General features: G+C 36.6%; 1 protein-coding gene across 2 annotated transcripts; it reads right to left on the reverse strand.

Moving 5' to 3' along the window:
- On the reverse strand, positions 1 to 26,707 carry METAP2 (methionyl aminopeptidase 2). 2 transcript variants are annotated; one of them, XM_061204423.1, is made up of 11 exons: positions 26,455 to 26,707; positions 24,569 to 24,673; positions 20,494 to 20,559; positions 16,671 to 16,773; positions 7,573 to 7,734; positions 6,634 to 6,815; positions 5,695 to 5,789; positions 5,358 to 5,454; positions 2,008 to 2,111; positions 1,390 to 1,505; positions 1 to 688 (listed from the first exon to the last, which is right to left on the reverse strand). In XM_061204423.1, the coding sequence occupies exons 1-11, from the start codon at positions 26,603 to 26,605 to the stop codon at positions 436 to 438; spliced, it is 1,434 nt and encodes a 477-aa protein (XP_061060406.1). In that variant the 5' UTR covers positions 26,606 to 26,707; the 3' UTR covers positions 1 to 435. The 2 variants fall into 2 exon arrangements, with proteins under 2 accessions (XP_061060406.1, XP_061060405.1); XM_061204422.1 differs by having other exon boundaries at positions 24,569 to 24,676; positions 26,455 to 26,706.

The following is a 26,707-nucleotide window of genomic DNA, read 5'->3' on the forward strand; positions in this document are numbered from 1 at the left end:
TCAGATCCGAAAATGTCTTTATTTTTTAGAAAATGGATTCCAGGAAGGTTAAAAAGCAATACCAGAGGGTATAGGTGCAGAACTGGATGTAGTCATTCAAAGCATTCAATTAAGAATACGGCAATATAAATATCTGAAAAGCATCTCTTAGGTGTTTGAAACAAAATGTATTAGGTCATTCCTAATTAATTGGAGCTTTATAGCATTTCCTAGACAGAAGGAAAACAGTTAACATTTCAAAGTCCTGAAAGCTTTTTCCTTGGTTAATTACATTAAATGGTTTGCCTTTGATCAAATTCCTTCCTTTTTAAACGTGGATAAAAGTATTACATAGGTCCACTGTTAAACAGACAACAGGTTGCAAATTAATTCTGGTATAATGTATTCCAACAAAGCTTAGAAAATAAAAGGTGTTGTGGTGGCTCTGGACTAAATTTAATAGTCATCTCCTCTGCTGACAACTTCTTTACATGTTGGACGCAAAAGTATGGTATGTTCAAACTGCGCTGTATATGATCCTTTAATGTCGCATAATGGTGGATATGGATCTACAATACCCAAGTCACACAGATTCTTCAGAGCCATCAAGTATTTACTTTCTCCCAAACGATCCAGCCATCTGCGGCAGAAGGCAAGGGTGCCAAAGTTTTCGTTGATGACATTTAACAAGTGTTTTGTTCTTGGAAGCCTAAGACAAGAAAATCCAAGATTAATAGTTGGCTAAAAAGTTAGCAACTCATTTCCCTCATTAAGGAAAACTCAAACCAAAGCTATGACTTCACTTAGTAATTAAAGTTCAAAAAACTTTTTTGCTGCCTCTTCCAACATTCAAAAACCAGAATGTATAATACCCAATTATAGATGGCAGATGAATAGGAGACCAGATGAAGGCTATCTTATACTTATGTGTCTATGCATGTGTGTGTTAAATTCCAAGTGCAGACTCATCAATAGTATGAAGGTGGGAATTTCCCTTTTGGGGGAAATTTCGGCAGTAAGCTGAAAGACCCGAACAAAAAGTAGACACTTCAACCATCTCCGAAAAGTTAAAAAAAAAAAAAAAAAAAAAAAAAGTACATAAAAATATAAAGTTTACCAATGGGAAAATACTAAGAACAAAAACCTAGGAATGCCAGCAAAATGATAATCTCTGAAATTATTACGCTTGTTGGAAACTGGATATGAAGAGAATACTTACATCATTTTCATCTCAGTTAAAATTTTTAACAGGACGATTTTTCTGCTGAATTATAGAAATCCACAGAACTTATTTTTAGGCCATAGAACTGTGCATTTATGAATGTGCCACTGTGGATGTCCGTCACTTTTTAAAATGCTGTTAACTGGGAAGAGAAACTCATCAGTCACATAAAAACTATAGTCTCTCACCTTATTGGCACGTGTCCAACATCAAAATTTTTCATGTAATGTGAACATTCCATATCATCATGAACCACGCCTTTTCCTGTGCTACCAAAGGTTTCAATGGCATATACTTCTCCTTCCTAAAAATATATATAACGGTCAAGGGTAGAGAAGAAAAATTCAGAAATTCAGAACTAATTAAAATTCCCATCTCAACTTCAGGCTGAGGTAGTCCCATACCTGGCAGTCCTTATCTACCTTTTCCTGCTTTATCTCCTTAGCACTTTTGGTCTTTGTGTCGTCTATTAAAATGTAAGCTTTACATAAGCAGGGAATTTTGTTCGCTACTACTGAATACATTCCAGTGCCTACTAAAGAGACGGGCACCTATGAGATGCTCAGTAAATATTCACCAAGTGTTGAATGAACCTTTGACATGCCTCACTTCCACAGCTGACTGAGCCCCAGTCTGACCAGACACAATCTGCACACTCACACAGCCCAATTCCTGTCGGGGTGAGTATGGACGGCAAGTTAATTTTGCTCAACATACTATATACTCAACTACTACTAGCTTCATAGTTTGGTAGAAAAAAAAAGTCAAAATGCTTCACAATAGAACAGTGTTAATGGCATACATACCTCCATTCTTGTTGCCTCTCCTCCTTTCACAATGGGCACTGTTTTCCCAGCATGTATTCTATATGGCCCAATTGAATGGCCATTTAGATTACGGATTGGTTTCACTGGCATAACAGAAAAATAAAAAAGTTATTCAGGGTCTCTAAAAGCACAAACAGGTATGGCTCTATTAAATAACCCCACATTAAGACAGTTAAATACAAACTGGAAAACTACTGGGATATTGCAATGTTATTGATTAAAAACTAGAAGGAGTAGAGAAAATGATGGAAAAAGAATAAACTATGTGATGAGGACATGATGGGGGTCCATCTAGGGAGTTATTGTTAATAAAAATACAGTCATAAAATATCATGTATATAAGCATTACAAACATGAAAAATATGTATTTTCATGGTTATGGACCAAAAGGTAATTTGAAAATGAGGATTCTGTGTCAAAATAATAGAATTAAGAAACCTTAAATTTTTTTTATTACATCAACATTTCAAATGTTAAAGAAGAAAATCTAAACAATCCCAAGGTCCTGGGATCATTGATAGAATAAACAAATTGTGAGTACATTCACACAATGGAACACTTACTCAACAATAAAAATGAAAAGCTACGGATACACTGACCTGAAATAAAACCAAATGAGCAAAAGAAGGCACAATTATATACATACGATGCAATTCCATACACACACACGCACAGTTCAAAATTAGGCATAATTAAACTAATGTTTAGGGATGCATAATAGATGGTAAAGACAAAGAAAAGGAAATGCCAATCCTTAGTACTCAAGATAGTGGCTTATTAGAAGAAGGCTTCTGTAATTGAGAAGGGGTATATAGAATGGGGGGGGGCTTCTGTAATGCTGGCAGTATTCTATTTGTCAAGGGGTAAGGTTACATAGCTTTTATAAATGTTCAGTTGAAGTTTTACATTGTGTGTATTTTCAGTTTTTATTATATTCCACAATAAAGGTTAAAAGAAAAAAATCTAGTTCTACAGTGCTAGAATCTTCAGTGTGAGTTACCTTTCTTCTAGGGCAGAATTAGGTAGCAAGGTTTTTTTTTCAAATCTTTAATAATGACAAGCATATTACAAATTTAGGGGGTGGTACAGAAAAATAAGACTCTTAATTAGCTCTTAAAAAAAAACTTCCTTCTTATATAAATGATAAGCTAAATTTATTTTAAAATTCAGCAAGCATTATTATTCCTCTAACACCTGACAAACTGACCCCCCAGGCCAACCAAAAACACATTTAAATAAAAAGATTTCTTAGCCATACCAACCTAACACATATAACTAAGTTACATAGAAGAAGCAGGGCTCAGGAGTATCCATTTTTATAGTATACAGGTTGTGGACGGTGGCAGGCTAATTCTGGAACGAACGGCTATAAAGGTAATTTTCCAATTCTATAGCTTCTTGATCAAGGTAAATAAAACCACTCCCTTGATGGCCCGGCCTGGTTCTGTTATGTGGTTTTTGGGAATTGCTTCTTAAAGTTCAGCCTATAGTCCATTTCTTCATCTTCCCAATATCATGATTTGTCTACACTCTTTACGCTTAAACTAGTAAAAATGAATTGTCACCCTCAACTAAGAACCCTGATCAACAAAACAACTGGTATAAAAAAGTGGGTACCGAAATGATAGAACCTAAAATGTTGCATTGGCTTAGTGGAAGAGGTAAGAAAGTAGATATTAAGGATTCCAACACTGCAGGCTAGAACTGTTATGTGGTGACTAAACATCAAGTCAAATTGTCACCTAATATACCTTGAAAGGCAGACCACATGCCAACCAAAGTTGTAGAATTAGGAGAAAATAGAAGGGAAAGATGATTTGAGAGAGACGTGAATACGTATTATTTGTTGTGGCACCGATCCCAAAACTGGGGGTGGGAAACAACAAATATTTGTTGAATACCAATAAATTCCAGGCACTGTCATAAAATTTATATTTCTCAAAAACAAAACAAAACAAAACACGGTATCTTGAATCCTATTACAGTCAAAGAAACCTGGGTTCTCAGAGGGACTTCCTTGGTGGTGCAGTGATTAAGAATCCACCTGCCAATGCAGGGGACACCGGTTCGATCCCTGGTCCAGGAAGATCCCACATGCCGCGGAGCAGCTAAGCTCATGAGCCACAACTACTGAGCCTGCGCTCTAGAGCCCACGAGCCACAACTACTGAAGCCTGCGTGCCTAGAGCCCATGCTCCGCGACAAGAGAAGCCACGGCAATGAGAAACACACGCACCACAACGAAGAGTAGCCCCCTCTCGCCACAACTAGAGAAAGCCTGCGCGCATCAACAAAGACCCAATGAAGCCAAAAATAAATAAAATTAAATCTTTAAAAAAAAACTTTTTAAAAAGAAACTTGGGTTCTTAGAGGTGACAGAATTTATCTAAACTCAAAGGTAGACCTGCCTAACCCCAAAGCATGTTTTCTTCATTAGCCCGTAACACCTCCCATCCAAGTGTGAGAAGTCTTAAGAATTTCTGACTTGTACAGACGTTCACAGGTTTAAGGATCTGCAAGAGAGCAACAAGGACAGGCTCTGTGTCAGGTCTTAGAGGAAGAACCACTGTGCAGTTGGTAGAACACCACAGTCCAAAAGTATCTACAGGGGAATGCAAAGAATGGTGAATGATGTGAATTTACTGAGGGACAAGGAAGCATGAGAGTCTCCATGCTAAATTAGATTACAAAGGAGTCAGGATTTGGTTAAAGGAAATGTAGGAAACATTCTATAAGAAAGTTTTTAAGACAGGAGTTACAGAGAGCATGAGCACAGATTAGGAAGGAGAATGGTGGCTGGAGAGTGGTCAGGTAAACCCTGGGAGTTGGAGAAAGGCTGGACTGACAACACCAGAAAGCACAGGTGACTCTGGGATTGTGTACACAGGCACTGGCTGGGAAAGACTAGGCAGCAAGGGGAATAAAGATTAAAGGAAGGACACACAAGGAATTAACTGGCCTCTAAATTTTGAATTCAACTTAAAAAAAAAAAGGTGGGGAGAGTCATCAATGGAAAGGGCCTCTGGCTTCTGTCTGAGCCTGTGATTAGTCACAGAAAATCTAGCCTACATTTCAGCCATCCTGGGATAAATCCCCAGGTGTCTTCTTATCAGCTACCAGGGTAGATGACAACAATTCCCACCAGCTAGCTAAGACAGAATTCCTACCATGAACAGGTCATTTCCTTTGTTTTTCCTCCTTATGTTCCCAGTTCCCAAGAGATAAAGATGAAGCAGCTGATCTAAAGAAAGAACTCAACGCTATCTTGCAAAATTATTTCTGCCAAGGTCACAGACATTTCAAAATAAGATGCATTTTTAGAGAACATACCTTGATATGTCTTCCCATCTATTTCAACTTCGTAGGATTCCATAACTTCTTGGATGGCCTCACCAACATCACATAGACGGACATCGATTCCAGCACACTAAAAATAGAATCATGTATACTCTGTTATTCAAAGTGCAGAATTTTATAGCAACTTAACTTCTTAATATCTTAAAATAAGGGACAAGCAGAAATAACTTCCTCTATAAAAGCCTTCCATACACTGTATTACAATAACCCACTTAAAACCCTAAGGGTGGTGGACCAATCTTACATAACCCAAACAGGCTATAAAGTGCTCAAAATATGTTGAATGAAATGGTGCTTACAATTCACATACCTTTATTCCAGTGTTAGTGGCATCTTTTACAGCTTTTAATAATGTATCATATTTGGGATTAAAAGTGACAGTAAAAGCGCAGTCAATAATCCTACCTAAAAGAGAAAATTTGTCTTTAAGTTTACTTATCAGCTAGTCAAATGATCTACTTTATAGTATCTACTCTATAATTAACCTTGCTAGTTAACAGAAACATAAAATGATGGGCTCAAATGAAGGCAGCACATCAAGTACCCAGACAGCAATCGTAATCAAAGGGAAAAAAAGTGTAAATAAGTTATACAAAGGTTTTGAAATGAAAAAATTCCAGGGTTGGTACATACTACTTCAAGACAGCACCAATGCAATATTCACCCAGGCAGTTATACAAAAATATAAACAGAAACAAATCAAAGTGAGAAAAGCCTGGGGAACTAAGGAACAGCACGGTGGGCAGAGAAAATGTATAGGTCCACAGGACACTAGCCATCAGACTAGCTTCTCCAATTTAGTAAAACCTCAGGTAAGTATTTAAATCTAAGCTTTGCTTCCTCACCTGTTAAGTGAAAATAAAAGGTACTTACCTAACAGGGTTTGGGAGAGAATATAGAAAAGTTAACAATTATATATAAAGGTTGGTAAACTCAAAGGTTCTAAGTAAATGTTGTTATTATATGAATAAAAAATGTCTACAACAATGAACTGAATGAGATGTAAGATTCTATTTTTCATGCCTTGATACAATAGGTAATAAACCTCAATTATCCAACAGTTTTCACTGTACTCCACTAAGTAGGATGCTTTAAAGTAAATCTCAAAATCTGCCTCAACATAGCTCTACTGAAAAGTGAGGCATCAAGAAGAAAACGTGAGAGTTCAGTATCTACAGCCCCACCCAACAGGGACAAGACTAGAGTTTTCAGGAGGAGGGTAGAGTGGGAATTATTTCTAACAACTCACCACTTATATGTGTTCCAAAGTCTATCTTACAGATGTCATCATACTGTAATACTGTTGTGTCACCAGCATTGGGAGTATAATGGGCAGCACAATTATTCAGAGAACACCCAGTAGGAAATGCCAGGCCTGCGTTTAATCCATTCTCTTTTATTAACTTCCGTGAACAGTCTTCCAACTTTTCACTTAAAAAAAAAAAAAAAAAAAAAGGAATTTGTTTACTTTTATGTTCCTACCCTTATATACCTTACAGCTCATCAACTCCAGAAAGTTTACTAAAACTCTTAAATTACTTTCTGGGAGTGATCTGAGCACTTTCTGGATGTGACTAAATAAGTCCTTTGACGCTATGAAAACAGTAGTTCATCTCTAAAAAATAAAGAGAATTTAATTCCACTAGAAATCTGGAGAAACAGAAAAACACGATCCACTTTCAACTTGATTTACCAGGAAATAAGATTCTTGACTTAGACTAATTTAAATGCTGATTACGTTTTATTTTCTCAATGTTGCATGTTTTGAATATTCTTGGGATCAGAGTATTAAGTTGCCCTATAGCTTATTATTTCTCAAGGGGAAAGCTGGAGAAATAATTACTTTTATTGATTTCTTCATTGCATTATAAATGTTTTGTGTCCCAGAATTTTAATTTAATACGATTTACTGGATAGCAAAGTAACAGATTTCCAAACAGAAAATAAGAATCAGTAATGTGTACATTTGTACACATGAGAGTACATGAATACAAAATAGGGTGAATGAAGTTGCAAATGTCCTTATGGTTTCCTCATTACATCGACACTACAAGAATTTAGAAGGTATTTCTAGAACCTTCACTTAAAGTTTTTTCGCAAAGCATTACATAATGAAAGCCAAACATTACAATTGGAGAGTTAGCTCTAAATTTTTTTTATCATGTTCTTACAAAAACATCCCTTTTACCAGATTTCTATCATTGTCATCCCAGGCTTGATCCAGCTCATGACATATTTTCTAACTTGTCGATGTGCTTCTGCAGCTTCTCGAAAATCGTTCCAAATCTCTTCACTAGCTTGATCTAATGCTTTCTTTTCTTCACTTGTAGTTCTCCAAGCAGCTGTTCGCCTTTATAGTATGCATAGTATAGCATTAGTCATTTAATAAACAGCAAAATAAGCATAACAGCTGAGAGATAAAAATACACTAAGATATTTTGGACAAAAAATTACATATTGTTTCTTTTATTAAAAGTCGGCAAAGTTTCGAAATACAAGTACCCACACAGGTACAACCAAACCTAATCAAATTAAACCTTTCTTAAGACTCTTAGGAAAAAAAAAATCCTCAAGTGAGATTTTATCCATAGTCAGAGGGACTAATACCCTGCACCACATAAAATAACACAAAAGTAGAGAACCAGAAAAGTCAGAAAAGAGTCCTAGAAACAAAGCAGAGGGGAGGAAAAAAAGTCATCCTTCCACTTGAGGTAATATAAATTTTAAGGATGCACCAAATATTAACATTTAACTTCACCAACAGGGCAAGTACTAATCCAAAGACTTGACCTGGCAACCTGCATATATCTTCCTCAAAACATAAAATATTATGTGCTTTTGCAGGATTTTTCTAATTGTATATATATTAGAGGTAATCTTCCTTGAAGGAGATGGCTCATATTTTAAAACTGCCAAGGATAACAAACAGATTTTTATATTCAGTATTTGCAAATGAGAAGATCTACTGACTCCCTTTTTAAGCAGTACATTTCAAAAACAATAACTGCTTCAAGTGAAAATCTTTTTTAAAGTTACAGCTTTCACAGATTCTTAAGCAATACTGAACACAGAATTCACAAGTCAGTGATCACGGAAGTATAAATTATACTTAGTATAAAAGTGATGCCTTCAAGAAATAATTCTTATTTGCCTCAAAGCCAGTGGTCAGCAAACTACAGCCTGCAGGCAAATCCAGCCTGGCACTTGTTTTGTAAATAAAATTTTTTTGCAACAGGACTTCCCTGGTGGCACAGTGGTTAAGAATCCACCTGCTGGGCTTCCCTGGTGGCGCAGTGGTTAAGAATCCGCCTGCCAATGCAGGGGACATGGGTTCGAGCCCTGGTCTGGGAAGATCCCACATGCCGCAGAGCAACTTAAGCCTGTGCGCCACAACTACTGAGTCTGTGCTCTAGAGCCCACGAGCCACAACTACTGAAGCCCGCGTGCCACAACTACTGAAGCCTGCGCGCCTAGAGCCCGTGCTCTGCAACAGGAGAAGCCACCACAATGAGAAGCCTGCACACCGCAATACCCCTGCTCGCCGCACCCAGAGAAAGCCTACACACAGCAACAAAGACCCAACGCAGCCAAAAATAAATAAAATAAAATAAAATAAAATAATTAATTTAAAAAAAAAAGAATCCGCCTGCCAATGCAGGGAACAGGGGTTCAATCCCTGGTCCAGGAAGATCCCACATGCCATGCAGCAGCTAAGCCCGTGACCCACAACTACTGAGCCCACGTGCCACAACTACTGAAGCCCGCACACCTAGAGCCCATGCTCCGCAACAAGAGAAGCCACCGCAATGAGAAGCCCGTGCATCGCAACAAAGAGTAGCCCCCACTCGTCACAACCAGAGAAAGCCTGTGCACAGCAACGAAGACCCAACGCAACCAAAAATAAATAAAAATAAAACTAAAAAATAAAAAGTTAAAAAAAAATTTTTTTTTTGCAACATAGCTATGCTCATTCATTTATATACCATCTATACCTACTTCCATGCTACAACAGCAGAAGTGAATTAACATTCAAGACCTGAAATATTTACAATATGACCCTCTATAAAAAAGAGTTTACCCAACTGCTTTAAACTACAGCCCCCTAAGTTAATGCCCCAAAATGCTTTCAGAGTTTTTGTGTGTGTCAGCATCAAGTTCATTATTATTACTTCCTATTGCAGCAGCTACCTGCGCCAACACCTACTTCCTCTGATTTGCTACAAAGGCCCAAAGAAGCTGTCCTATGTGAAATTGAGGGTATTTAAGAGTCACAGAGGCTTCTATAGCTTATTTACTGTTGGGAAATATATTTTGGATCTATCTACTGCTGTTATTAGAAAACTGAAATATTATCAGTTTAAGGTCAATTTTAAACCCCTTACATACTTAAATGTATTATCAATTACTTTTATAGGAATAGTAAAAACTAAGAGGCAACTTGTAATCAAAGTATTCAAACAAACACCCTCAGAGCAGAAAGTAACAGGGTAAGATCCTTTAAAAAGTATATTCTCAAGATGTGACTCAACCTTTTTCAGCTGCAGTACACTTATAGTTGCTCGCTCCATGCCCGGACAGACAAGCCACAATCTCCTGACCTCTAGTTGTAACTCTAGCCCTGTCTCTCCCAAAAGTCCAAAAACCTTTCCTGAAAACCAGGAATCCAAACATTCTAAGAATAAATCATTCTTAGGCACAAGAGTACTAGCTTTATTCTCAGATCAATCTTTAAGCAAAATAAATCACGATTCTTCATCTTTTACATGGACCATAATCCTGGCACATATACCTACAGCCACACCTGACAGTAAAGTCTGAAAGCACCTTCTGCTTCAAAAGCCAAAGATTTTTGTGGAAAGTAAAAATATCAGCTAATATTTACTCTAGGGTGGTAAGATAAAAGACTATGTCCACAGGGAACTGATGGATATTATGCATGTAGGGATGTGAAAAAGGAATTGGTCATAATCAATTCCCACTTCTTCTCCTCAGTCCAACCCTTAAGATTCTTCAAATCGACTTCTTATAGGTTAAAACATAAGTGTAATTAAATTTCAAATGCTATTTGACATTTTAGAATCAGAACATGATACAATAAAGATCCCCAATACTGAAATCAATAGATCTCATGACTATCTTACACGTCTTAAGGTTGAATGGCTGACTCTTTTTTTTTTTGGCCTCAGGGTGGCATGTGGGATCTTAGTTCCCTGACCAGGGATCGAACCCTCACCCCTTGCAGTGGAAGCATGGAGTCTTAACCACTGGACCGCCAGGAAAGTCCCTGGCTAACTCTTAGAAGCAGTGGATTCTTCAAAAGATTATGGAATGTTCTGCATTGTTAGTAAAGAACTATCAATCAATTGAATTAAATAAATTCTTTTGCTAAGTCTTGAGTTCAAGCTGAAAGTCATCAGTGATATTCGAGAGCTTACTGCCAGGGTCTATAATTATAATTACAGGCCCAAATGAAAGAGAAAGATTATGAAGGAGTTTTCCCTTTTCCTAAATTTGATTTTTTGACAGTCTATTTAACAAAAATTTATAAATAAGATGAAAAAAATCATTCTAAGTCATACCAATTATTCCAAAAGGCAGTTAATTAAACTGAGAGTCAAGTGAGGCATGCCTTTAAAAAAAATTATGTCTGTAAAACAAAACTATCAAAACAACTGCTTGAAAGAGAATCTTTATAGGAAGTGTTTATACAATATATAGGGACTTCCCTGGTGGTCGAGTGGTTAAGAATCCACCTTCCAACGCAAGGGACATGGGTTTGATCCCTGGTCGGGGAACTAAGATCCCACATGCTGTGGGGCAACTAAGCGCACACACTATACTAGAGGGCCCATGTGCCGCAATGAAGAGACTGCACGCCACAATGAAAGATCCCACGTGCCACAACTAAGACCCAACGCAGCCAAAAATTAATAGATAAATATTTTAAAATAATAATAATATAGAGTATGTAAATTCTTCGCACCTCTTTGATATTTCTGAGTCTTTTTAATATTTCATCATCTTTACTGGTGGATGTATTAAAGCAGAAAAATAGAAGTAAAACCAAAAGATACAAATGTATCTGACTATTAATTTCTAATAGTCATAAATGTTTCTGAACTCATTGCACAGATAACTTAAAAGTGATTATATGTGCATTCTTAAAGCACTATATGACACATTTACAAAAACCATTTAAAATGCATATCTATAAAAAAATACATATCTTTAGCCCAGAAATAATTAAGAATGATGCAGATATGACACCAATTCCTTCCTCTGGAAACTGGTATTTAAAGAGAAAAAAAAGGGAACTCCCTGGCGGTCCAGGGGTTAGGACTCTGAGCTTTCACTGCCAAAGGCCTGGGTCCAATCCCTGGTTGGGGAACTAAGATCTCACAAGCCACGAAGCACGGCCCAAAAAAGAAAAAAAGAGAGAGAGAGAGAAAGCATGTTTAACTGCCTATAAGAAGAAATTATAGTTGATCCCCAGCTGGTAAAGGAAAATTCTTCTTATAGAATAATGTCAGCAAACAAATGTAGAAGGCATGACAGAATTAGAAATTCACCATTATTAAGTCCTCAAAAAATAACTGATAAAGCAAGGATCATCAATGGATATTAAAATAATTAAGTGAAAGGTTGTTAAAAAAAGGATTTTCCAACAGTACCAAAGTATCCCACAAGATTTCCAAGATTACATGGAAACTGCAAAAAGAACAAAGTACCTTTAAAAAAGAAACAGCTGGCTGTCACCACATTAACCAAGTGATCAAATACAGTAAAACTAATAGTAGACAGTAAACAGTGGTTTTAAATCACAGGCAGAATTAAGGAAATTTTTACTTTCTTTTTGCTTACCTGTATTTCCTAACTGTCCTATAATGAACATGTATTGCTTGTAAAATTAACAAGTGTCTCAAAAAACTGCCTACTGAACTTAGAAATATATATCAAGAATTTCAAAATAATTCTTTGTTCTATTTCTAGAGATCTAGAAAAAGGGAAAAATCAGATCCAATTAATGTACCAAGATGTTCATCACAGAAATTTTTCTAGTGGCAAAAAACTGAAAACAGTATTAATGTTCAAAAATAGGGTAATAGCTAATAAAATTGTGCTAGATACAGAACAGAACAGCATTATAGCTATTAAAATTGGTTTCAAAAAATTTTAATGACACAGGAAATGCACGCAGAATGTTAAATTTTTTTAAAGAGCAACAACCATCCTAGTAAAAACTGATTAAAAAATCATGGATTTCTACACGTAAGGAAGATGTTCCTAAGGAATGAGATATTTACATTCTCAAAATAATTTCCCACAAATTACTAATTACAAGAGGAAAAACAATAATGATGTAATAGAGAAACTGGTTAATACCTTATCCAAGTGAAAGAAATTGACATCGTGTGCCTTCATATTTGACAACCCAGAAAAGGACACAATATCTACTTATCTAGTAACCCATCCCAAAATGCACAACCTATTCTCAAATACTTCAGAAAAACAGTATGTGTACAGATTCACCAATATAACATTTTTCCACATTTGCCTTCTTTCTATCTTCCAAGGAGAAAATGGAGTGTTATTTGTATATTATACATAAGTGTCATATTCCATTGAGATTAAGAACGATAAAGCAAATGTGACAAAATGTTAAAGATACTCTGAGAAAGGTATGCAGGAGTTCTGTGTACTAGTCTCACAGAATGGAATTACTTCTGTTAAGTATGAAATTACTTCAAAATAAAAAGTTAACATAATGCACTCAACCTGGGTGGCAGTTACACAGGTAAGTTCTTTGTAATAATTCACGTAATTTTCAATCAAGGAAGGCAAGATACAAAACTATATTTAATACTTTACCAAATCCGTAAGAATATTGATTGTAATCTATTTGCAAGTAGTCAAAACTGATTATATGAATCTCAAAAAAATTGAGATTTACTAAAGAACAAACATAACCACAGTATCTTAATTTCTTTTGTATTTCTCCAGGACAGCACACAACATTGCTTTCAATATTTAAGAAAAGTATTATCCCAAGAGATATTATAATATATAATTAATATCTTCCTGTATTGTTTCAAAAACGGAACTTATTCCACCTATACAATGTTTAGTTTGCATTAGAAAATGATAGCAAAAAGGAAAAGGTAGTTTCTAAGATTTACAAAATCCCAATTATTTTTTCTTATATTAAACATTACTTCAAGTGTTCCACCATATTCATGTTGTTAAAAATATTAACAATGTGTTAACAAGTATAGGAAATCTATGGCTTTCTTCCCCTTTAGCAATAAGAAAACAGAAATGGAAATGGGAATAAAAATATCTCGTTCACATCAGTAACAAAACAATAGAACACTTAAGGACAAACTTAAAAAAGGGACAGGACCTACATTAAAAAAAAAAAATCAGAATAAGTTGGAAAATATACAATGACAATGGATAAGTCAATGTGATACAACTGTCAGTTTTCTGAAACATACATAAGTATGATGTGATTCCAATAAGAAAGGCATTTTTCTGTGGGTATGTGTATTAAAACTAAAAATATGACCAAAAGTAGCTGAGAAAAGTAAAAATAGAACTGTTTGGTTAAGTCGTGTGGCAGAGGAGAAACAAATGACTTAACAAATTACCAAAATAAACAGTATTAGTATAGAAATAGACAAATAGATGAGTGGAACAGAATAAATAATACAGAAATTGGTTCCATTATATAAGGTAACAGAGTTCCATTATATAAGAATAGTATATGGCAAAAGTGGTCATTCAATTAAATAGAATGAACTACTCAAGAAACAATTCTAGCACAACTAGCTATCCATTTGAAAGAAAGTAAAATTAGCACTCCCAACCTTAGACAAAAAATTCTAGACCAATTAAAGATGTAATAAAACAAAAAATAAGAGTTTGAGAAAACAGAAGAGACTGCTAGGAACCCAGAAGTACAAAATATGAATATATACTGTTATTTAAAATCTTTAAATGCCCATCAACAGACAAATGGATAAAGAAGATGTGGTACATATATACAATGGGATATTACTCAGCCATAGAAAGGAACAAAATTGGCTCATTTGTAGAGACATGAATGGACCTAGAGACTGTCATACAGAGTGAAGTAAGTCAGAAAAACAAATATCGTATATTAACACATATATGTGGAATCTAGAAAAATGGTACAGATGAACCGGTTTGCAGGGCAGAAACAGAGACACAGATGTAGAGAACAAATGTATGGACACCAAGGGGGGAAAGTGGGGGGTGGGGGTGGGATGAATTGGGAGATTGGGATTGACATGTATACACTAATATGTATAAATAGATAACTAATAAGAACCTGCTATATAGCACAGGGAACTCTACTTCACTTCGCTGTACAGCAGAAACTAATACAACATTGTAAAACAACTATGGCCCAATAAAAAATAAAATAAAATAAAAGTATAATCTTTAAACTTCTGCAAGAGCAAAAGAATAAAGCCAATAATCAAAAGATGCTCAAAAATCACTAGCAATCTGGGAATCATAAAGTATTAATATATTCTTTGATTCAGCAATCTCACTCCTGGAGAACTATCACATAATAAAACTGCCAGCACATAAGGAGATAGATATGTGTATTCCCAAACACATATATGTATATATACATATATATGTATATACTTAAGAGAGATCTTTATTGCAAATGGTTTATAACAGCAAAAAAAATAACTGGAGGCAAAGTGAATGCTCATCAATTACAAAATGGTGGAATAAAGTACGGTATATTCATGCCACAGATTATGAAGCCATTCTAAAGAATAACAGAGCTATTCTGATTGACTTAGAGGGACTTCCAAGATGCAGCCCTGATGAGAAAGGCATGGAGGAGGAAAGTGTGCCTACGATTCTGTTTTTGTAAACAAATAATGACCAAAACACTCTCCTTACACAAACAGAGATAGATGTACACATACATGAGCATAAAACATATGGAAGGCTACCTGCTAGGTGGTTACATGGGTCGGGAAGGAAGAGGAAACAAGCAAAAAAAAAAAAAAGATTATATTAAAAAATAAGTGTCATCACATCATATGTACTATGAAAATTTATGTAATTAATATAAAACTGCATGTTTGTAACACTTTAAAAATAAATGTTTTAAGACAGGGATAGTGATTGATGTATTCAAATTCAAAGAAAAGATGCCCATGCCATAAAATATAACATCATGTTCCTTTCTAAGTTTAAAGAAAAACAATGATGTCTTTACAGGTCAAAGAAACAGTGCTACAGTAGAAGCTTTCTTAACCAACTATTGCAACCACTGGATTAACCAATGCTCCTGATCCCCCTGTAAACCATACGGACCAATGCCCACTGTATTCTGAATACTAGTGGCTAGGTTCCTGTTCTGAATAATAATAATAACAGCAGCTAACACTTACCTAATGCTTACTATGTGTCTGTCACTCTTCTAAATGCTTTACATATATTATTCCTCACAACAACCCTATGCAGAGCCCATTTTATGGATGAGGAAATGAAAGCACAGACATGATAAATTACTTGCCCAAGTCACAAAGCTAATAAGTGTTAGAACTGGGATTCAAATGCAGATAGTTAGGTCCCAGCTTCCAGGCTCTTAACTAGTCTACATAATGCCACTTCAAGTGTCTGCTAACCAAATAAAATGCATTCTTTCAGAACACTTCCAAGAATCAGGTTATCTGTGCCCAAACCTGTGTAAGTCATCTGTACTTGTTATTGTAATTATGTAGTTTAATTATACATTACATAAAAAGAATTGTTTCTATGAAAACTAAATTGACTACTCAGAGAAGTTTCAATAAAGGCAAGTCGTCAAAAAATACTTCTGTCAAATGGAACTGTAAATGATTTCAGGAAAAAAAAAATGTAGATACAGGCATCAGCCCGCAGATTACTTAGTTCTTACTGTTCACAGAAACTCAAAATGGAACAGACCAGACAACGCATTATGGATTCAGCCCATGGAAAAAAAAAAAGTGGAGTTCAATGCAATCCATGCTCAAAGATCAAGAATGATGAAAAACAAATGTTTGTTTTAAGTTAACTTTTATCAATAAAGATTAACCAACTACTGGTCCCAATGATTTTGGATAAGAGGGCTTCTACTGTATCTTCTCTGCAACAAATTCATAAGCTTTTTTATTAAGGTAGTGGAGCAAAGTCCTAAGAAAAATCAAATCTGCTTTATTGCTAAACTACAACTTTCAAAAGTGAAACTGGAAGTTATTTTATGATCCTTACCCATCTTGTGTGGGTGGGTACTCGCATTCTTGTCCTTTGGGAAATACACCATTAGGATACAGGTCACATATTGGAACTGAGGGAGGGTCTGTTTGAACTTTTGCTGTGAGATACAAATAAAGCATTAACTTCTGTAGTTAAAAACAAAATTAAGCAGTTAGCATTCGTTTTTCTCAGTTCCTAATTGTTATTATATGTCCTGACTTTAAGGAGCCTCCCTGGTATCAATTTACAGTTAAAAACAGAAGATATTTCACCACAATAGCCACCTCCTGATTTATAATTAATTACTTGGGAATAAAAATATTCAACTCCTCAGAACTCCATTATGTATTTAAACAGTATATGCCTTGGCACAAAGAACACTTCTAATGTTTTTGTCTTCATTTACTATACTGGAAATGGAATAGCATACAGAGGCTGGCTTTCGCAAATAAAAATCAAAGAAGCAACAAGAAAATAAAAAAGAAATCCTACAGCGATAAAGTAAAAATATAAAGCTATTATGTATTAATAAAATAGGTAAAAAACTTATTCCAAGGGTATATTATGTATAAAAGTTAGTATACATAGTATGTATACTACGTATACATACATAGTATATTAGTATGTATACATACCCCAGGGCTAAAAGACTTTAGGTAGCCATATACAAATTTCCAGATACTTGAAAAAAGTTACAGTACTTAGCATATGTTTTAAGGACACGTTATTTCCCAAACTATATTCTAAGACACCAGTGTTCCAAAATGCTTTTAAAAATATTTAGAGATGTGTCTTCTAAAAATCTGTTTAAATGCATAAGAACTAGTTCTTATATAGTTCTTATTCTACAAAGAACTTTCTTTTAGTAACAAGTGCTGTATCCAAGGAATGTCAGGAAGTTACGTAAGACTTAATTTATGCAATAATATATGACTTTCAATGTATACCTGCAGCATGTAACAACTACTGAGTTGAAGTGTGTGGTTTTCTTTTGATTTTAATCAGTCTTATGGGTTTTTATCTGAAATTTTAACACATATTTTAGATTTTTTTGTTCTGCAATGGGAAATAAAAGGACGCATATAAAGAAAAATATGACAATTTACTGAGCCAAATCATTTATCTACAGAACCATTTTTTGGTTCCCTCTTTTAATCTGAATATTCAATATTTCACAAACACCCACTGTTTTCCTCTTTTTTATGTAATGTTTAGAAGTGTTCTATGGACAAGTAAACTTGGGGAATGCTGTTTTAGGTTCCTCCGAAGAGGGAACATTTAGAATTTGAAATCAAAAACGACCTTAGAGGTCATCTAATTTAGCTTCACACTCAAATCCAGGAATCCTCTAACACCCCTGACGGATGGCACTAAGTGCCCGACAGCGGAGGCAATCACTATTCCCAAGCTAAAATACATTCATTTGGGGAGAACTGTAACTGTTAGAAAGCTCTTCCAACACTAATCTCCCTGTTACTTTCATCTGTTAGTTCTACTTAACTCTTTGCAGTTAAAAAAAATTTACTTTTCATTTCTACTGCTTCCTTCCTCTCTATGATGAGAAACCACTTTAAGGGATGCGGTTCTTAACACTTTCACTCATATTCTCCAACCTTGTCAATGTTCCTTTTAAGTTGGTACTAGAATTGACTTCTATTAATAGTTCAAATAAGGTACAATTAGTATAAGAATACACTGTTGATTCTAAAAATCCTACTGCTACTGAAAGGTTAAGATTCCTAGCTTTTTGGTTCACACTGTATAAGCACTCAAAATCCTTAGGATTCTATCACCTTATACTAACTTTATATATGCTTATTTAAATTTCAGCTTGTTAATATTAGCCTATTGTCTCAGTTTTCTTTTGAAATCTTGATTTCTGTCAACCAAAGTATTATCATCCTCAGCTTTATATTTCATCTACAAATCTAATAAAGATGTCTTTTATATTGTCCACAAATTATTAAGACAAGATAGTTAAAGGACTCAAAAAGTTCATTAGAGAAAAAATAAAGAATTTGTCATTGAAATAAGTTGAAGCCTAGCCTTTACCACTTATTAGCTGTGACTTGGACAAATGCCTAAATGCGCCAAGCCTCAGTTTCCTCATCTACAAAATGAGGAACTAGATGAAATCTTGGATAACCTTTGAAACTTATAACGTACTATGTCCAAGTTATTATCTAAAACTATGATTATAAATATCTGTATTGCAGTTATTGTTAACTATCACTTACAATTCTCTCACTTTATAGATGAGGAAAATGAGGGCAGTAAACTGCCCCTGATTACAGTATTTGGCTTATTTCATAAGTGATTTATGACAGCCTACACAAATAAGAGACGTTCAAAGCAAATCAGAAAGCAAAAATCAAAACACAGAAAGAACCTAAAATAGAACCTGAAATAAGGCCAATACAAAACCAGATTTGGCTCTAAATCCTCTAGTAGCCAATATCAAAAAAAAAAAAAAAAAAAAAAAGAAAAGGCTAGGTTATTTGCATAGTTCATGGTGCTTCTGCAATAAAACACATTAACTACTCAGGAAAAGCACAATTATTCTTGATACTAAGACCAGAAAAAAAGGGTCTCTCAAGACTGCTCATAAAGAAATATAATGAACAGTTAAGTTCAACAACATCCTCAGAGGAGGCACAACAAAGGCTGATGGCATCATACTAAAACACCTGTCAGTGGAAGAATTCTACCAAGGGCAAATACAAAGCAGCCTCTTAAAGCTCCTCCCTGCTTATCTACTTTCATTAGGAAGCAATTTTAGAGTATTTGGAGAAATAGATCTTTCTCAAGCCATTCTCAGGTAATACGTCTCACAAGCACACTACGAACAATTTTTGAATGGAAGGAATATGACATCATAATACCTGGAGATTCCTGGAATGCAAGTAATCTGTGCTCATTAAATACAGATTATGCTAGGGGCAAAACTGACATCCTGAGTAGAAGGATCTAACCAGGATAGATGCCTGACTAGAAAGAAGGCTATTCCATCTCCACCTAGAGACATATCAGGGGAATGGCTGGCAGAGCCAATAGCTTTCTTAAAAAATAATTTAAGTATTTCAACCCAGAGATAAAAATGAAAGTCAAACCCTCAATATTCTCATTCATAAAATTTCAGCCTGAAGATTTTAAAGGAAGGTTTAGCCAGACACTCAATGGTCCCCAATAACCAAAGGGCATCCAAGATTAGAACTTGTTCTGATTCTCAACCCAACCTTTATTCCCCAATACTATACAGTCTCCCCTTAGTCTCCCTAAGAGTTTCAGGTCCATGAAGATGTTTGGTTATATCGTTTATAGAAACAAAATACAAGTAGGATCATATTTTAAGTGAATTTGAAATAGTGCAATACATGTTATTAATAAAAATTCACCATACACAAATTTTAAATAATGGGACTCCTCATTAAATATTCGTCAAGAATCTCTTAATATCAAAACTGGCAGGTGAACTGCAAACTATGTTTATCCTATTACCACTTGGTGGCATTACTTTAGTCATCACTGACAAAATTATTTGAATTATTCAAATTTTAAATTATAAAGTTTTTAGGAACTCATCCCTAACATGCAGTAAAATGCAACAAATTTATTATTAACATCCCCTGGCTGAATAACAGCTAAAGAAAATAACAAGACTGTTAAACCAAAGTACTTGCCAAATAGCTGTGAGTTTCACTAAATTCTACCTCTATTAAGCCTACATTTATTTCCCTAACATATACCAGGATCTTAAGTAACTTCAAATCTACTCTTCAAACCTGCTGGTTAATAACCACTTCTAATTTGGCAAGTAGGATTAACTAAAGACACTAACGTCCTCTCTTCTTCTTCTTCTTTTTCTTCTTCTTTCCAGCTGCTCCATCTCCATCACCATCTCCATCTAAGGAAAGACATGTCAAGTTCACTTAAGCCTTATAAGCAGAGGGACGAAACAAGCACAAGCAGACAAGTACACACACACACACACACACACAGTGCTTTTTTTTTTTTTTTTTTAATTTATTAGTTTTGGCTGTGTTGGGTCTTCGTTGCTGTGTGTGGGCTTTCTCTAGTTGCAGCGAGCGGGGGCTACTCTTCGTTGTGGTGCGCGGGCTTCTCACTGCGGTGGCTTCTCTTGTTGCAGAGCACGGGCTCTAGAGCGCAAGGGCTTCAGTAGATGCGGCGCGTGGGCTCAGTAGTTGTGGCTTGTGGGCTCTAGAGCACAGGCTCAGTAGTTGTGGCGCACGGGCTTAGTTGCTCCGTGGCATGTGGGATCTTCCCAGACCAGGGCTTGAACCCGTGTCTCCTGCATTGGCAGGGGGATTCTTAACCACTGCGCCACCAGGGAAGCCCACACACAGTGCATCTTAAATAGCATATGACAAAGTTGACCCAATACTCTTAGAATTTTGTATAATGTTAGCTTTAAGTATCAGAATTTGACTTGTGCAATCAAAAGCACTAGTAAACTTTACTTTGACTTACTCTACTAAAAGAATTAAGATATTTTTAAGAATAGAAAATGTATTAAATAACATCTTTTTTTTTAAAAGCAAAGAAAAATAACTAGTGTTACTGAAATACCTGTAATAATGACTATATGACTTCATATGAAATAATAATAGTTACAGTTTATATATGCTTTGCAGTTAAACACCTGTATTTCATGATCTCATGTGATCCTAAAGCAACCCGATGAGGTAACAAGGAATGTTTAAGGGACATGCCCAAGATAATCCTAACAGATAAATAGCAAAATTGAACCAAGAATATCACCTGATTCCTATTCCAGTGAGAGGTAAATGGGGTCTCATATTTTAAAATATCTTTTCCTGGGACTTGCCTGGTGGTCCAGTGGTAAAGAATCCGCCTTCCAGTGCAGGGGACTCAGGTTCGATCCCTGGTTGGGGAACTATGATCCCACATGCAGCAGGGCAACTAAGCCTGTGCGCCACAACTAGAGAGAAGCCCACACGCTGCAACGAAGGGCCCGTGCGCTGCAATGAAAGATCCTGCATGCCTCAAAGAAAGAAGATCCCATGTGCCGCAAATAAGACCAGATGCAGCCAATAAATATAAATAAATAAATAAATAAAATATCTTTTCCTGCATAGTTGTTATTAGAGAAAAAGAGTTCTCCTTCTTTCTGGATCAAATTGTATACAAAAAATTTTCTACTTTTCCTAGGTTCATAGTTTTCAGATTTTCAAAAGAACCCAATAACCAAAAATAAGAACTATTTCAAAAAACAGCTGGCAAAAGAATACACAAAATAGCCATGATCTGCCTGTCGGTTTTCATAACAACTTTGCTTGAAGCTCAATGACCATACACTTAAACTTTGAGAAAAAATAAAGAATACGATTATGACCAAGATTAAACAGTGAGTTAAAATATTTTAAATAAAGGTATCAAAAATAGACCTAAGTGTGTGAATTTCTAAAAATGCTGCTCAATAAATTTCAACGATCATTTCTGAAGTATGCTAATCTACCCATAAATAACTAAAATAACTAAGAGCAAATAACTATGATATTCACTAAGCTTATTTTGGTAATCATTTTATGATGTATCTAAGTCAAATCATTATGCTGTATACGTTAAACTCACACAGAACTGTGTGCCAGTTATAGCTCAATAAAACCGGAAGGAAACAAATAATGAATAAACAAACGAAAAACGGGAAAAAAATTGCTCAAAAGCTCCCTCAATGAATCGTCTCATAATGAGGCCAGTTTGCACTGTTCACTACACTTTGTCCTGCCCCAAAATGGTCTCTTTTGTTTGGTTTTAAGTCCCATTCCTTCCAATGAGCTTTCCATCAGCATTCAGCCCACAATTCCACCTCCAAATTTCAATAAGTTTTATTGCAGGTACCAGTATATCTTTCCAACTCTATATTTTGTCTCTCCACAATAATCAGTTTTCCTTTAGAACAAAGATATTGAAATATTAGCTTTCCATCCTCTCAAAGACTTCTCACAACAGTTTAATAGTACTGGTTGATCCTGATTATCAAAATGAATTAGGAAAATGATGAACCCAAACTGGAGAAAGCTACTGATATTCCTAAAATCTTCTTTAGTACATTGAAGATTTCCATTCTGACAAGCAAAATTTCCTCCTTCAACGTCAAGAGATTCATATAACTTTGCAGAGGTGCAATGAAACAAGGCAGGCACTGTCTTCAAATTAGTACTGTGATTGATATTCTACACACAGTGGGTCAACAGCAACCTATTATAATACCCTGAATTTACAAATACCTTTCTTGTTAAGAGTTCAAAATATGTTTATAATCTGAAGCATAAACCAAGGCAGAATGGACAAGAGATTTGCTTAAGGAGAAGGAAAAGCTAACTATTCCCTTGAATCTGAAACCAAGCAGGACCCTGTGGGGCCTTCCTGGGGACAGACCCCAAGTCTCCCACCTCTTTTGTGAAAAAGCTTTAGACTCCTAGGCTTTCCCTGAGTTCCAAAGAGCAAATTTAATCAGAGACATGAGAAAAATGCAAGAACAAAGGAAAACAATCAAACAAGACAAAATAATAATAGTTTGGCCATAAAAACAAAGTTAAGGACCTTTAGTTTCTCCTCAAGGGCTACAGATAATATCTTGAACCATATCCTTGAGTTGGTTTGCAGATACTAAACCCCCCACCAGGTGGAAAAAGATAGCTGTATGCTGACCACCAGCACACAGACTCCAGATCAGTTGAAACCAGAAAACTAATAACTGAGATTCCCAAAAAGTCACCCTGTTACTGCACAACCAACCAATCAGAAGAATGTCCACAAGCTGATCAGGCACCTGGCAACCCTCACCTCTAATGCTGCCTTTAAAAACCCTTCTCTAAAAGCCTTCAGGTCTCTTGGGCATGAGCTGCCCATTCTCCTTGCTTGGCATTTTGCAATAAACGCTGTACTTTCCTTTGCCGCAACCTGGTGTCTGGGTTTGGTAACAATTCTTGGCACTTTTTTCCACTAAGTTTGACTGTAAGCTCCTTGAAGGCAGAGAATTTATCCTTCTAAAAGAAAAACAACTGCTCTGCATTATCCTAACATGATAAAGTACAGCAGGTATTTGTTGCTAAGGACTGGAAGGCATAAGCCCAAACTGGCAGTGCTTGAGGCAGAACAGTAGATCACAACAATAGATAATTAAGAATGGGAAAGCCCTATCTCCTCTTCTGCCAAAAGAGGCTGTAGAATAAAAATAGTTCTCCTAACTAATCACTCCGTCCACTGTCTTACTGATAGCATCAATTCCTACAATTCCAAGAGTTACTGTCTTTAAAGAAATCTTTGGCAAAAGCTCCAAAATACCACAAGGATCTGGGGTCAGGAAATTCATAATAGATTTTAGAAGCACTCCAACATGCTCCTTCGAAAATAAAGAGAAGTACCTTTGATAGAGTAAAAGGAATAGACTTGGAATCAGGCGCTAGGTTTGAAACTCTGGCTCTATTAGTCTACACAAACTAGCTGTGTCACATTGGGCAAATCATATAACTATCATTTCCTGTTTGCTTGGTTTTTGTGAGGGTAAAATGAGAATGGATGAAAGCATCCTAAGATAGTGCCTAGTACATATTAGTTGTTCAATAAAAGTTAGTTAAAAAAACAGTCATTCAATTTTATCTTATTAATACTCACCCACTACTCGGCCTTTTGTTAAGTACATTTTTAAAGTTGAGATCTGTGTTATTTGAGCATTCAACATATCCAACTTTTTAAAGAGTGGCTAATAACTAAATACATTTTCCTTTTCATCTGTGACATTGAGGCTTTAACATCAATTAAGTAAAACATCAGAGAATATTGGACTATACAGACAAATAAGCAGCTTTGGTTAAAGAATGTCATATATTCTTGCTTTCCTAACCACAAAAATCAAATTAACCATTTACCTTCATCGTCATCAACTCTTTCTTTCTCTTCCAATGCTTGTCTTTCCAATTGTCTTGCTACCTCATCAACCGAGGCTCCTGATTCTTTATCAGGTTCCTGTTGCTCTGCTGATCAAATATAATAACATAAATCAAATCTAATAAAGATCTTCCCACTAGAATATGTTCTAAGGATTCTAAAAAACACGTAAGTCTTCCTGATAAGTGTTCAGAAAACAAAAGCAGAAACATTACTTGAAGCAGAATAAAATTTATTTAATGGCAGAAAAATCTTCCATATCTAAGTGGTACTGCCCATTCAACAAAATACTCATTACACATTCTCTGTGCTAGGAGCTAAACTGTAAGTTGTTCCCTACCCTTAAGTAGTTTTAACTTTCTTAAAGTATTTAACAATTAGACTACAACAAATACTTTATTAACCAAGCAAGGACTTAAGATGGGCCATAAATGCTGAAGGCCTTAGTAAGAGGATTTCTGTGGGGCCCTGGGGGCTTCAGGGGTTCGGGAAGAAAGAAATTGTCAAGCCAGGCTGGGTAAAATAAAAATAAGTAGGAAAAGATATTCCATTACTAAAAAACAAACTTCTCCAACAGCTAAGCACAAGAGCAGGCCTTGCTGTAGAAGTGATTAGAATGTAGCTATAGGAGTAACATGTATGCGTAAAAAGAGGTAGTATTACCATGTAGCACGTAATGAAGTGACATGCTGGCTACAGCAGAGAATTCATCCTGAGAGATACAACTGTTAAAGATATATTAGGGTCAGTCTGCTAAACACCTTAAAAGGACAAACTGAAGAGTCTGGATTTCATCTGAAAGCCAGGAACAGCCACCAGACTATGTCCTGGGATTCAATTTTGCTCCGGAAGCGTCCCAGCCCCTACAGCTCTCCCTCTTCAACTCCCATCTAATCAAAATTTCAGAAGAAGCATACAGATTAACCCTCTCTAACCTCTCTCAACTCCACTTCATCACTTCTGGCTTCTCCACTGTCCTCTCACTCTTTCTGTGGCTGATTTTAACAGTACAAATAACTCTTCCTAAAACCAAGGCCTTGATGCAACAAAAACACTGACTTCTCACAATCAAATAGTTAAGTTTCTAACTCTTAATATAATCCAACTGAAAACTTTCAGCTGTTTTCCTTGTCTTTCCAGTAGATTTAGAGAAGCTCCATTCGGAGCCACAGAATATCCTACCCAGACTGTCTACAAGTGGCATCATAATCCAGGCCTAAAAGCCCAAAAGCTTGACGATACTGTGGGATTAGGCAGGTGAAGAGTCGCACCACCACCACACATCCTGCTATTACTACTCAGTGACAAGAGCGCGTGGGCATTCACATACATACACACACACCCCCAAAAGGGCAGCGCGCCACACAAATCTCTCCGTAAACTGGGATGGTGGGGGGAGGTGCTGCTGAGGCACTAAGAGTCGGTTACTCCACCCCCAACCCTCGACGAAAATATGTCCCACGTTGCTCCAGCAAGGAGGCGGCAGTATGGGTCAGAACCAGATTTTTGAGGAGGAGGCCAACCCGCGAGGAAGGTGAGAGGGCTGGGCTGGGCCCTGGGCACGGCTTCAGGTCCGTCGCACCGTCTGCGTGGGAGCTAAGCGCCGGCAATGCAGGGGCTCCGGCCCAGCGACCCCACAGAAGCTGAGGCACCCTCTTCTCCACCCCTCCCCCACCAGATCCCTAATACCACGCGAGAAGCCGCCTCTCCCCGGGACTGGGAATCTGCAGCTCGGCCCGGACACACGTTCAATCCTGGGAATCAGTCCAGGATTCTAAGTCCCTAGTCCCTGTCAGCCCCGCCGGGCCTGAGTCGAGCCGTTCGGCCATCCCGGCGGGGACTGGGAAAACATAAAAACTCCCTTTACCTGTGGCAGCTCCTTTACTCTTCTTCTTCTTCCGTCTTTTTTTCTTGGCCGCCTCCTCAGCCGTAGAGGCAGCTCCCTCCTCCCTGTCGTCTGGATCCAGGTCGCCATTCAGGTGGCTCCCGCAGGACGCTGCCTCCTCCACACCCGCCATGTTGCCCGAGAGAGCGCGAGGAACTAAGACAGGGCGGCGAGGGCCCACTCCTTCTTCACCCAGCTACACCAGCGACGCCGGAAGCTGCTCTCGATGGTAGGG

Source organism: Eubalaena glacialis, chromosome 11 (genome assembly GCF_028564815.1).
Source record: "Eubalaena glacialis isolate mEubGla1 chromosome 11, mEubGla1.1.hap2.+ XY, whole genome shotgun sequence".
In the NCBI taxonomy this organism is placed as follows: Eukaryota; Metazoa; Chordata; class Mammalia; order Artiodactyla; family Balaenidae; genus Eubalaena; species Eubalaena glacialis.

Bases quoted from the DNA above. Each gene is read 5' to 3' on its own strand.
- METAP2 (XM_061204422.1), bottom strand. From the start codon at position 26,605: ATGGCGGGTGTGGAGGAGGCAGCGTCCTGCGGGAGCCACCTGAATGGC. The intron at 24,677-26,454 runs GTAAAGGGAGTT...ATATTTGATCAG, and splicing joins GAGTAAAGGAGCTGCCACAG to CAGAGCAACAGGAACCTGAT. The intron at 5,790-6,633 runs GTGAGTTGTTAG...TTTCTCTTTTAG, and splicing joins CTTTGGAACACATATAAGTG to GTAGGATTATTGACTGCGCT.